Source organism: Pseudophryne corroboree, chromosome 3, assembly GCF_028390025.1.
Source record: "Pseudophryne corroboree isolate aPseCor3 chromosome 3, aPseCor3.hap2, whole genome shotgun sequence".
NCBI lineage: Eukaryota > Metazoa > Chordata > Amphibia > Anura > Myobatrachidae > Pseudophryne > Pseudophryne corroboree.
Genome location: NC_086446.1, coordinates 579,131,572 through 579,144,726, shown reverse-complemented (window position 1 = coordinate 579,144,726; position 13,155 = coordinate 579,131,572). Strand labels below are relative to the sequence as shown.

Here is a 13,155-nt window from a genome sequence, read left to right as displayed (position 1 = left end):
ATATCAAACTTTGAAAATAAATGCAGAAAACTCTTCAGGAGCTTCCAGCGATGTTTTCTAAACCGAGTCTGGTAGGGGGGGCATAGAGGGAGGGGCCAGCACACGTTATCAAACTTCTATAGTGCCCATGGCTCCAAGTGGACCAGTCTATACCCCTTGGTACTAAATGGATTCCCAGTATTCCCTAGGACGTGAGAGAAATTCATGTTATAAACACTATGTATTTTTCGTCATATTTGTCCACTATAAACATTAAAAGACAGTTGTAAATTAGGCACGTAGTTATATGTGACCAGCGGTCAGGAAACCACCGGTCACAATACAGACACAGTTATCCCGTCCCCTCAAAAACCCGCCATTCGGCATGCTTATTAACAGGGACTATTCCCACTCATGAGTGTCCACGACACCCATAGAGTGGGAATAGAACCTGTGGCGAGCCCACAAGGGGCTTAATTGCGCACCCCCTGACGGCATACTAAACCTCGGGATCCCGGCGTCGGTATGGTGACCAGGCCTGTCTCCCAAACCCAACCTGTAAATTATTGTTGTAGGCCACAAAAAAAATCATATATGGCGGTGCCAGTTAGAATGCTTGTGAACTACTAGTAATGGCCTTCTCTCCACCATAACAGAATTGAATAGCTTTTGGGGTGTGACTTAGTGGCAAGGGATACATGTGACATCATTGGATGGAATAGTATATGATAATTGGGGCAGACCAGAACCAGAGAAGACCAGAAATATGGCAGAGAGCAGGCACACACAATGCAGACAACCCCATATTTGCTTGTAGCGGGAACAATATAACACTATTATAACACAGTTCAGCAAACAAAAGTTACAGTCCCTTTAAAAGCAGATTTAAAGTACAGCCTTCAGCAGATGTGGCAACAGCAAATAAAGTATTGCCATTCAAAACACAACAAATATACATATCATACAGAACGTTCTCAGTAGAGGTGAAATTACACGTGTTCACCTGGTGATAGATAAATATTGCTAAATAAACAAGTTTTAGCTACCCGTGAATGCCAAATATTTAGGAAAGAGGTTAGAAAATGGTTACAAAGTGACTGCAGAAGGGCTGATCCTGCTGTTCAGTGAGAGAGACCAGGGCTGTCTTAACACTGTTAAGGTGGGTACACACTTCTTCAATCCCTGGCTGATCGTGCCAATGCTCTCGCTCAGCCGTGCTGCGACCCCCTGTGACCTCTTGCGAGGCGGTGGCAGCAGCAGCAGCGGGTCTTCTATGAGGATCTGGAGGTTGCAAATGCAGCGCATAAGATGTGATCTCCCGGTCCCAACCGATGCAGGAGCGTTATAAGCAGTTTATCGGCTAATGCACCTGGATAGGCACTGCGTACACACCTATACAATCAATGCTGATATCACCTGATATTGAAAGAACAGGCCAACGATTGTATAAGTGTGTACCCAGTTTAAGCCTTTGGCAGAGAAATGAACTGGGGCCCCTACCCATCAATGGAAAAACAAATCAAAGACATCATTTACCCCCTCCCCCTGCGCTCCCCTGCCGCCTCTCTACATGCTCCTATGCAGTAAATGGGTTTCAGCATTCTGACTGGTGGATAGTTCCAGCCATTCATCAATCAGCATGCGGACAACCATTCCCTGTCTGCTGCATTCCCTGTCTGAATGCACTCTGCATTCTGGCAGCCGAAATCCTGGCACCAGAATCCCCAGACGCGGCCATAATACAGATGCTGGAATCTCGACTGCTGGCATGCAGATCAGAAGTATGCCTGGGACTCTTAGGTTTAGGCCGCATGGGGGTGGGGTGGGGGGTGGTTAGGTTTAGACGCCATTGGGGAGAGTTAGGGTTAGGCTGCGGGAAAGGGTGTGGGTAGGTTTAGGCACGCACGGGAAAGGATAGTGTTAGGTTTAGGCATCACTGGGAAGGATTAAAGTTAAGCTGTGGAGAAGGAGGGTTAGGGGAGTCCGTGTGGAAGGTAAGTATACCATAGGGATGCCGCTGTCTGTCATCTGAACGGCAGTAAAATGCATTACACCTGTGCAGATGCCGCCTGGCCCAGTTCAGCCTCAAAGGACCCTAGAATCGTGGGGCCCTGGGTAGCTTCCCAGTGTTTATATACGTTAAGGCGGACCTGCAAGAGCCCAATCTGGCCACAGATACCAACTGCATTAGCCAATGTCCCTGTTCAGTATCAGATCCAAATCAGTAAGACCATTAGACGTAACATTTTTGATTAAAACCCGCTGTAATATTTGTTTGGTTGAGTTAAACCAACTGCATGTAACTGCATTGTGTGTGTGTGTGGCCATCTATACTCCATTTCTGTCAGCTTAGCTCAGACAGGTCATAAAGTGCTCATAATATATTTGCTGTAATTAAAAGGATTCCTAGACAATTTAAAACTATTGTGCTAGTGAATCAGTTAAAATGCATTTATAAAACAATGTTCACAATTTTCCTTTTTCTATTCCGAGATGAAGATACTCTTGGCCTAGTGTACACTGAAAGTTGTAACAATAAATGCAGAGCCGGCCCTAACCAATATGATGCCCTAGGCAAGATTTTGGCTGGTGCCCCCTAGCACCACCGCTGGTTCGGCCTCTGACCTTGTACCCCTATATTTTAAATAGGAAAAGTTTGCACATTTGGCGCACAGCCCAAAAAGGGATGTGTTTTTGCTGGCAAGGGACATGGCCACACAATAACCCCAATTCCAATTACGCCACACACTACTGCAACTTTATTCACATATGATCATGCGATAGTGTCCATAATTCATATTACATCCCACAAATGTGTCACTTTACCTTATAAACGTTACTCCTCACAGTAGAGCCCCTTATTCACATTACATCACACCCTATTGTTCTTTATTCACATTAGACGACACTGTAGTGCCCTTTCTATACGCAACGCCACATAGTAAAGCACCTTATACACATAATGCCACACATTAGTCATGCATTTACACATATTCCACACAGTAATGCCCCTTACACATATGACATACATTATTAATGTCCTTATAAACATAATGCACCTTACACATTATGCCAACCTTTATTAATGCCCTTTTACACATAATGTCCCTTACACATATTCCGCACATTATTAATGCCCTTATACACATAAATACACACATAGTGCCCCCTACACATATGCTGCACATTATTAGTGCCCTTATACACATAATGACACACATACAGTAGTACCCTGTTACACATATGCCGCACATTATTAATGCCCTTATACAAATAATGACACACATAGTGCCCCTTACACATATGTTGCACATTATTAATGCATTTTTACATGACACACATAATGCTCCTTACACATTCCAAACACTACTGCACAACCAACCCACTCACATGCACACAGCACTCACACTGCCACTAACACAGTGACCTCTGCCTCTGCTTGGATATAGATGCTAACATTGGGCACCTTTTTTATGAAAATGCATCTTATTTGCATTGCTATGTGGCAAGGATACACAAGCAGCTTCTGCTGATTAAAATGATATGCAGCATGCCTATATTCTGTGTGAGACTGTGGCTGTATCTGCATATGAAATGCTACACAGAATATAGGCATGCCGCATATCATTTTAATCAGCAGAAGCTGCTGATGCCCCTAGGCATATCAAATGCCCTAGGCAATTGCCTAGTTTGCCTATGCCTATGGCCGGCTCTGAATAAATGAGACGTGAAATCAATCATCAGATGGTAACTGACCTTGTTAAAGCAGGCTTCCCATTCAAGTGCATCCAATGTCTGCAGGTCATGTACTAAGAGAGCTCTCTGCAGGTACGTGAGAGCTTGCATTCTGACCTGGCGCCGAGCATCGCAGCAAAGCCAGGCAATTCCTGCAAAAACAAGACAGACAACTGCGCTCTAATAACTTCAGTAAAGCAAACTGACAAATGTAGTACTTATCATAAACATTATAATGGATTGAACTGGTAAGATATAGATTGAAACAAATGCTTTGCTGTCTATCAAAACATACCAAGATAATTGTTGTATTTCCATATTAAATGTCATTTCAGAAGCACAGCAACATTGAGTAGTGTGTAAGTATGTTGTGAAACCCCAGCACCACTCTACAGCTGTTAGCTATAATAATATATTGTGTAATACCCCTTTTACACTCGCAGGCTGAGGTCATTCCCGGGAATGTGTCCCGGGATATTTCCCAGGACACATTCCCGGGAATGACCCTTTTACATTAGCGGCCCGACCTGGCATATTGCCGGGTCGGTGACGTCACCGCTGAGTCTCCCGGAGGCGGTGCTTGGAGATAATCTTCTCCAAGCACCGCCTCCTCCTATGCAGAGAACGGGTGCCGGGTCGCCTTGATCCGGTATACCCGTTTACACTGCGCAGCTTCCCAGGATGGTCCCGGATTCAACCCAGGTCGAGACCTGGGTTGAAATCCCGGGATGCTCGTCCCGGGAAATTGTAAGTGTACCCTTTTACACTGACAAAAATCCCGCGATGCGCGTTCACGTGCAAAATCCCGGGATAAAATTGTCAGTGTAAAAGGGGTATAATTCAGATCGTGTTCTAAAGCTGCACTAGCACACTGGAAAAGGTTTGCAGAGGCTTGTCCCTCCATCAGAGCAGCAGAAGACCGCTACATACTGTATAACAGTGTTTTTCTGCACAGGAAAAATTATTTTATTAGCTAGCATTAAATGACAATGCAGAGGGGTCATTTACAGACATATTGGCGGTACACACCCACCGATGTACCAGATATATACAGGCTGAGAATCCCATATCCAAATATTCCGAAATACGGAAAATTCTGAAATACGGACTTTGAGTGAGAGTGAGATAGTGAAACCTTTGTTTTTTGATGGCTCAATGTACACAAACTTTGTTTAATACACAAAATTATGAAAAATATTGTATTAAATGACCTTAAGGCTGTGTGTATAAGGTGTATATGAAACATAAATGAATTGTGTGAATGTACAAACACTTTGTTTAATGCACAGTTTTAAAAAAATATTGGCTAAAATGACCTTCAGGCTGTGTGTATAAGGTGTATATGAAACATAAATGCATTCTGTGCTTAGACTTAGGTCCCATCACCATGATATCTCATAATGGTATGCAATTATTCCAAAATACGGAAAAATCCCATATCCAAAATACTTCTGGTCCCAAGCATTTTGGATAAGGGATACTCAACCTGTAATTCATTGCTAGAACAAAAAGATATATCTGTTTACTGTGTACCCAGCATTCTTGAGACAACTGCAATAATAGATGCACCATAGACCTGAATAATGGAAGGAATGGAGTTCAACACAGTGGATTAGGGCTATAGAATATACTAGCACATTAGGTCTATAGAAATAGATTTGAGTGTGTGAATCTTAAAAAAATGTAAAGAAAAAGGTTTGAAAACAGGACATTGCAGCTTCTCTAAAGCCTGGTTAGTAGTGGATGTTCTTAAAAACCTCAGCAACATTATAACTGTTTCTATAAAACAAGTGGCTTTAACTTTTTTACAAAGATGAAAGTTCTCCAATAGTACTGTGCACTACTGCTTACCTTGTAATAACGGACACCAGCAGTTCGACCACAGAGTCCTAGAGTCGGCAGTGATTTTCTCCCCTGCAGTCTCTAGATGGCGCTGTTCCTCTGCCCAAGAACTGTATATTGTGGCAGCCCTTGTGTGAAGTGTGTGCATCAAATCGAGAAGCTAAAGGGTAAACAGAAAGATGTGAAGTTATCTACAAGAAGAGGTGAGAAACGGGAGTTGAAAAAAAATAACCCCAGCAGACAAGATGTACAAATGCATCCTTTGTTTCTGTACATGGAATTTTAATGAGACAGTCGTATTTACAACATATATTTACTTGAACATATACAATGATAGCTGTATAACAAACAGTGATTCAGTAGTTGACATGGGCACTTTCCAAACCATGCTGTTTCTGTTGGTTGCTCAGAAGCTATATTCATTGGTTTCAAAACTAGACTGATAAAATTTGCAAAACTGTAATGTGAACGAACACAACGCCCCGTAAGAACACAGGCCGTATCCTCCTCCAAGTACAGGAAGAAGTACATAGAGAGCAGATACACAATTCCAGACAGAAACCCACTTCTATTTGGGAATAGAGATTTCACCCCACAACAGTAAGAGAGATGGAAACCAAGTGATTGTATGTATAGTGGACAGAACCCACATCCTTCACCAGAATGAGTCATAAAAAGGGGATATAACCCTCCGAAACACAGAAGACATAGCAACCTGTGATAGATGTCTAAGACATCTACAAATATATAAGGGGTCAATACACAGAGCTTGGGAAGGACCTGTTTTCTATAAGATCAGCACAGAGAATACGTGGTCACTCGCTTAGGTTAGAGGAGAGGAGTTTCCGCACATTAAGGCGAAAAGGTTTTTTCACAGTAAGGACAATACATGTTTGGAATTCCCTGCCTGAGAGAGTAGTAACTGCGGACTCAGTCAACACCTTTAAGAATGGGTTAGATAAATTCCTATTGGATAAAGATAATCAGGGTTATGGTGCGTAGGCACGCATTATAGTTAATTTAACTAGTCCTAACATAAAAATAACTAGTCCTATAATAAGACTGCATAGGAGACCACAAATAGGTTGAACTTGATGGACAATCGTCTTTTTTCAACCTTAGTTACTATGTTACTATGTGTCCATTCTGCGCTTCTCGTGTTTATGAGGCAGATTAGGATCTAAAATATACGTTATGGTAAGAACTTACCATTGATAACGGTATTTCTCCCAAGTCCACAGGTTCCACAGGATAACAATGGGATATGATGGAGCGACAGCGGATTGGCACCAAACGATCACAAGCTTTCAGTCCTCCCAGGATGCAACGGTCCAGTCCATATATCCCCACCCACTGGCTCAGGCAAATCAGTTGTATTCCAAAGCATTTAGGCAGGAGCATCATGTAGAGCGCTAATCAGGCGAGAAGAACACACATGCACACCCTTCCGTACAAGAAGGAAGAGGTTTAGTGAGTAGAAAGATCCTCAAATCAGGTGCGTCAGGGTGGGATCCCTGTGGAACCTGTGGACTTAGGAGAAATACCGTTATCAACGGTAAGTTCTTACCATAACGTATATTTCTCCGGCAGGGTCCACAGGTTATCCACTGTCCACAGGATAACAATGGGATATCCCAAAGCAATTTAGTGGTGGGGACGCTCCTGATTAGACAGGAGAACCTTTCGCCCAAATTCAGCGTCATGAGAGGCAAAAGTATCCAAGGCATAATGTCTAATGAATGTGTTAATGGAAGACCATGTGGCTGCCTTACATATCTGTTCTGCTGAAGCACCATTTTGTGCTGCCCATGAAGGACCTACCTTACGAGTAGAGTGAGCAGAGACATTAGCCGGAACAGGGAGATCAGCTCGAGAATATGCTTCTGAAATCGTCATTCGAAGCTAGCGTCTGTTTAGTAGCAGGCCATCCTCTCTTGTGAAATCCGTAGTGAATGAAGAGAGAATCTGTCTTTCTGATGGCACTGGTACGATCCACGTAGATCCTTAATGCCCGGACTACGTCCAGCGACGCATCTCCCGCAGAAAGTCCCGATACCTGAAAAGCCGGGACTACAATTTCTTCATTAAGGTGGAATTTAGACACCACCTTCGGAAGATACCCAGTTCTAGTTCTTAGAACTGCTTTGTCTGGATAAAAAGTCAGAAAAGGAGAACGACAAGACAGCGCTCCTAAATCTGATACTCTTCTAGCTGATGCCATAGTCAGTAGAAAGAGAACTTTAGCTGTCAACCATTTAAGATCCACTTTATTAAGTGGTTCAAATGGAGCAACTTGAAGGGCTTTCAGGACTATATTTAAGTCCCAAGGCACTGTAGGAGGAACAAAGGGAGGTTGAATGCGCAGCATTCCCTGGAAGAAAGTACGCACATACTGTAAATTGGCAATCTTCTTTTGGAAACATACAGTCAATGCTGATACTTGTACTCTCAAGGAAGCCACCTTCAAACCATTATCCACTCCCGCCTGAAGGAAATCTAAGACCCTAGAAATTTGGAAAGATTTCGGGTCCATATTTCTTTCCCTGCACCAATGAATATAGGCTTGCCATATTCGGTGATAAGTGCAAGCTGAGGAGGGTTTCCTTGCTCTGAGCATTGTTTGAATTATCTGTTGTGAGAATCCTCTTGACTTCAGGATAGAGGTTTCAAGAGAGTCACACAGTCAACGATAGTTGATCCAGATGCCTGTAGTAATAAGGACCCTGCATTAGAAGATCTGGGCATTGAGAGGCCAAGCCGGAGCTATTAGAATCACGGCACCCTTTGCTTCTTTTATTTTCCTCACTACCCTGGGTAGCAGGATGATCGGAGGAAACAGATACGCCAGATGCAATTCCCATTTCACTGACAGGGCGTCCACAAAGATTGTTCCGGGATCCTTTGTTCTTGAACCGTATGCGGGCACTTTGTTGTTCAGACGGGATGCAATGAGATCTATCTCTGGCAAACCCCACTTGTCTACTAGAGTCTGAAAGACCTCCGGGTGTAGAGCCCATTCGCTTGCTTGAATGGCGTGTCGACTGAGAAAGTCTGCTTCCCCGTTTAGGACTCCCGGAACGAATACTGCGGACAATGCTGGAAGATGGAGTTCTGCCCATTTTAGTATGTGACTTACCTCCTTCATTGCTGTTTGACTGCGCGTTCCTCCCTGATGGTTGAGGTACGCTACCGCTGTTACACTGTCCAAGCGGATCTGGACTGGTCTTCCTTGAAGTGTGTCCTTTGCCTGAATCAGTGCCATGTATATGGACTGAAGTTCTAACAGATTTATTGGCAGGCGGCTTTCTTCTGTGGTCCATTGTCCCTGGAACCATAGTCTCCCAGGCACTGCTCCCCAGCCCTGAAGACTGGCATCTGTTGTCAGGATCTCCCAATCTGATATCCAAAAGGGTCTCCCCTTGTCTAGATGGGATGTTTGTAGCCACCAGGCTAATGACTTTCTTACCTTGTGTGAAAGTACCATAGTCTGTTTCTTTATTGTCTGATGTATTCCATTCCATCTGGCCAGAATCAGACGCTGCAGAGGTCTTGAGTGGAATTGTGCATACTCCACCATGTGGAATGTTGACACCATCAAACCCATCAGTCGCATTGCTGCGTGGATTGATATTGTTTGACTGTGTAACAACTCCCGAGTTCTTGACTGTACCTTGGCTATCTTGTTCTGAGGTAAAAATATTTTCTACAGACTTGAATCCAGTACAGCCCCCAAGTGAGTCATCCGTTGTGACGGAACTAGAGACGATTTTGCCCAATTTATGAGCCATCCGTGCCTCTGCAGACATGTTGTTGTCTGTTGAAGATGGTCCAGGAGCATTTTTTCCTGTGATTGTGCTAGAATCAACAGGTCGTCGAGGTATGGAAAAATTCTTATCCCCTGCTTGTGAAGATAAGCTACCATAACCACAATAATCTTGGTAAATACTCTGGGTGCCGTGGCTAACCCAAAAGGTAATGTCTGGAACTGAAAATGCTGCTGGAGGGTAGCGAACCTGAGATAGCACTGATGGGACAGTGCTATAGGAACATGTAGGTAAGCATCCTGAATATTCAGGGATACGATATAATCCCCTGGTTACATGGCCAAAACTATGGAGCGTTACGTCTCCATGTGAAACCGAGGCACCCAAATGTATTTGTTCAACATTTTGAGATTGAAAATTGGCCGGAATGACCTATTTGGCTTCTGAACCAAAAACAGGTTGGAGTAAAACCCCTGTCCCTATTGTGCAGGGGGTACTGGAATAATTACTCCTGACTGAAGCAATTTCTGAACTACTTCTTGCAAAGCCTGGCCTTCGTTTCTACCCGAGATGGTCTGGTGCAGAAGAAGCTTTGAGGAGAATGCTTCTTGAAGGGAAAAACATACCCCAGAGATACTACTTCTTGCACCCAGGCATCTGTTGTAGACTCTTGCCAGATCTGTGCAAACTGAAGAAGTCGGCCCCCTACCTTGGGGTCCCCCAGGAGGAGGCCCGCACCATAAACTGATGGCTTATTCTCTGGTTTTTAGGCTGGCATTCTGGTAGCCCATTGCTTTTTCGCCTTCCCAAATTTATTATATTGGGGCTGTTTAGGATCACTTTTTCCTTTTGCTTTTCCTTGTGACCCAAAGGGCCGAAAAGTAGGACCCCTACGTTTGGGGTTATATGTGGAAGGGAATTTTACCTTTTTGGAGTCTGCTTCTGACTCCAGAATATCTGTCAATTATTTACCAAACAGAATGCTTCCAGTAAAAGGCAAAGATTCCAGAACCTTCTTAGATTCTGAATCAGCTTTCCATGTACGTAACCAAAGTGCTCTGCGAGCAGCTATTGTTGAAGCCGATGCCCTGGAGGCAATAGTGCTCATATCTATTACTGCTTCTTCCAAGAATATTGCAGCCTGTTTAATGTGAGCTATATAGGATTCTTGCTCCCTTGAAGGTGCTGAAAGACCGTCTTCCAGTACCTCTATCCAGGCAGCAACTGCTTTTGCCATCCAAGCTGAAGCCATGGCTGGCCTTATGACTGCCCCCGACAGAGAAAATATGGTTTTCAGAAAACCATCCACTCTCCTATCCGTGACATCATCCAATGAAGTTGATGGCAAAGGCAATATAGATTTTCGCACTAATCGAATTACATGCGTATCTACTTTGGGAGCCATTTCCCATTTTAAACAGTCCCCAGCTGGAAAAGGATAATTGGAATCCCATTTTTTGTAAATTCTATATTTTATTTTTTACTGGGTGTAGCCCAAGCCTCTTCCATGATTTACGTTGGCTGGTCTGACCCTGGAAACTCAGTCTTACCTGCTTTGGGCCGGTTAAATACAGGCGCCTTGGTTTTTAACACAGGCTCTGCTGAATCCTCTAAGGATAGAATGGCCTTTATTGCTATAATTAGCTCAGCTATATCCACTGAGCTGAGACCTTCTACTTGTTCCTCGTATGTCGAAGTAGAGTATATAGAGCTTTCATCGTCCGATGAATCATCCTGTGTAGCCTGTGAAGTTGACGGTTTACTTACACTGGGTTTATCAGCTTGTCTCTTTGGAGAAACTGGTGAGGGAAAAGATATACCGTAAGTAGGGAGCTGCATGTATGGGTTATTAGTGTACCCCATTCCTTGTAGTGAAGCTGTAGGAATTGCCCGTTCAGCTATACTGGACAAGGTCTGTGCAAACATCGCCCAAGGTGGATCTATCTGTACCTGACGTTGAACAGGGATCTGCCTTGTAATCTGCTGAAACGCAAAACAATTTGCACATAAACCATCCTGTACCAGATCCTGAGAGGATAATACAGTTTTGCAAGACAAACATGATATGAGTGTTGGCGTTGCTGTGAGTGTACCCTCGTCAACTTTGCCGCTCTTAGACATGATAAATAATCAGCACTTTCACAGGGTACTACACAATTTGTGACTGTAACCACTTTAACCTTCTAAAGTGATATCAATCTGACCCTACCCATGCACCAGCATTGAGGACCAGGAGAAACAACTGACAAACATATATTAAAGTCGGCAATCACACTAGCAGTTAATCACGTTATATATTAGTCATATGAGCATATAATCAACTACAAACACATTTGAAAGTATGTAGGAGTACATATTACTGAATTCTGTTTTATACAGCTCTTAAAGTATTCAGACGTATTGCGAAGAAAACCACAGTAATGTACACAGACTCATATGCAAAAGGCACTAAAACGTAACTATTCATACTGACAAAAGTAGATAGAAATTTAGTGCTGTATAACCCGTACTCAGTAGAGTGGGATACAGGGAGACTCACCTCACTTCCAAGATCGATCAATACGTTAGCGAACACTGAGTGGATTCAGACGCTACTAGTGTACACTGCCGCTCCGGGAACTTTAGGTGGACACAGACGCACTGTGCATACAGACGCACCGGTCAAACAGACGCCTGTACTGCGACCGGGTCTCCTTGCGGTAGTGCTTAGTGAACACAGATGCAGCGGCCTATGCTGCGACAGAGACCCCTCGTGGTAGCGTCTGAGACGGAAGTTAGGCAACAGTTCATGGTGAGACTCGCAGAAACTGGGCCATGAACTGGGGGGAGGGGCGACCAGGAGAGCGTCTAACTCCCCACCGCTGACATCAACCCTTGGGATCGCAGCCTCATACTAATCCTGGTGCCTTATGATCCCTAAGGCCTAGCGCTGGAGCACCTGTGGTGGCGGCGCGTCAGCTACGGTTTGGTAATCTCCTCCCAATACAGTGTGGCTGTGTCTGAATTCCCCGACTATGTGGAACCGATGCCTTACCTTCTCCCCGTGCTCTGGCCACAGCCTGGTAACGTCTGCTGGACCTACTAGTATATCCGACACAGACGGCCATTGAGACAGCACTGTACTCATGGGTAAGCGTTGTTGCGACCCGACGGAGAGTTGTTGGAGGGACTCTTTCCAATATGCATATAAGACGCTGTTAGGAAAAGTCGCTCAAAAACATAGTAAGACTATAAAAATAAAATAAGAAAGCTTAGGGCTGCCAAGAACAGCAGCCCTCTGACCATGGTCCGGCTCCTGCCGCACCAAAGAAAAAACTGATTTGCCTGAGCCAGTGGGTGGGGATATATGGACGGGCCCGTTGCATCCTGGGAGGACTGAAAGCTTGTGATCGTTTGGTCGCTCCATCATATCCCATTGTTATCCTGTGGATAACCTGTGGACCCTGCCGGAGAAAATACAAATAGGCGAGCAGGCAATAGCTAGGGAACGTTACTAAAAGGTAGATACTGGTATCACTCTTCCTGTAGATTATTCCACACTGAGTACCAGTCACATCATCACCCACTGCATCCTATACCATTTCTAAGGTATATCATGAAACAACATAAAATAAATCTTCTAATAGAGTCATGGTCAAACTAAGGGCCACGTGGGCCTGGGGCTGAAAATGTTCAAGGGCCTTTATTGAGAAGGGGAGGAGCTGTGACCAGAGACACGTGGGTGTGTACATCCCTCTATCTCCCTAAATACATAAACGTTGCAGAATCTTGTGAGAAAACTAGAAACACAATTTTAATACTTCTGATTATGCCAAGTGTGTGGCCATCTAGTCAG

At 44.1% G+C, this 13,155-nt stretch overlaps 1 protein-coding gene across 8 annotated transcripts in view; it reads right to left on the bottom strand.

The window, feature by feature from the left end:
- GBF1 (golgi brefeldin A resistant guanine nucleotide exchange factor 1) overlaps positions 1-13,155 on the bottom strand; it is a 530,929-nt gene that overhangs the window by 19,766 nt on the left and 498,008 nt on the right. For all 8 annotated transcript variants that reach the window (XM_063961386.1, XM_063961388.1, XM_063961387.1 and 5 more), the window contains 2 exons: positions 5,566-5,716; positions 3,736-3,866 (listed from right to left, as the gene is read on the bottom strand). In XM_063961386.1, the coding sequence (XP_063817456.1) occupies positions 3,736-3,866; positions 5,566-5,716 (282 nt within the window). The remainder of the gene's footprint in view (positions 1-3,735; positions 3,867-5,565; positions 5,717-13,155) is intronic.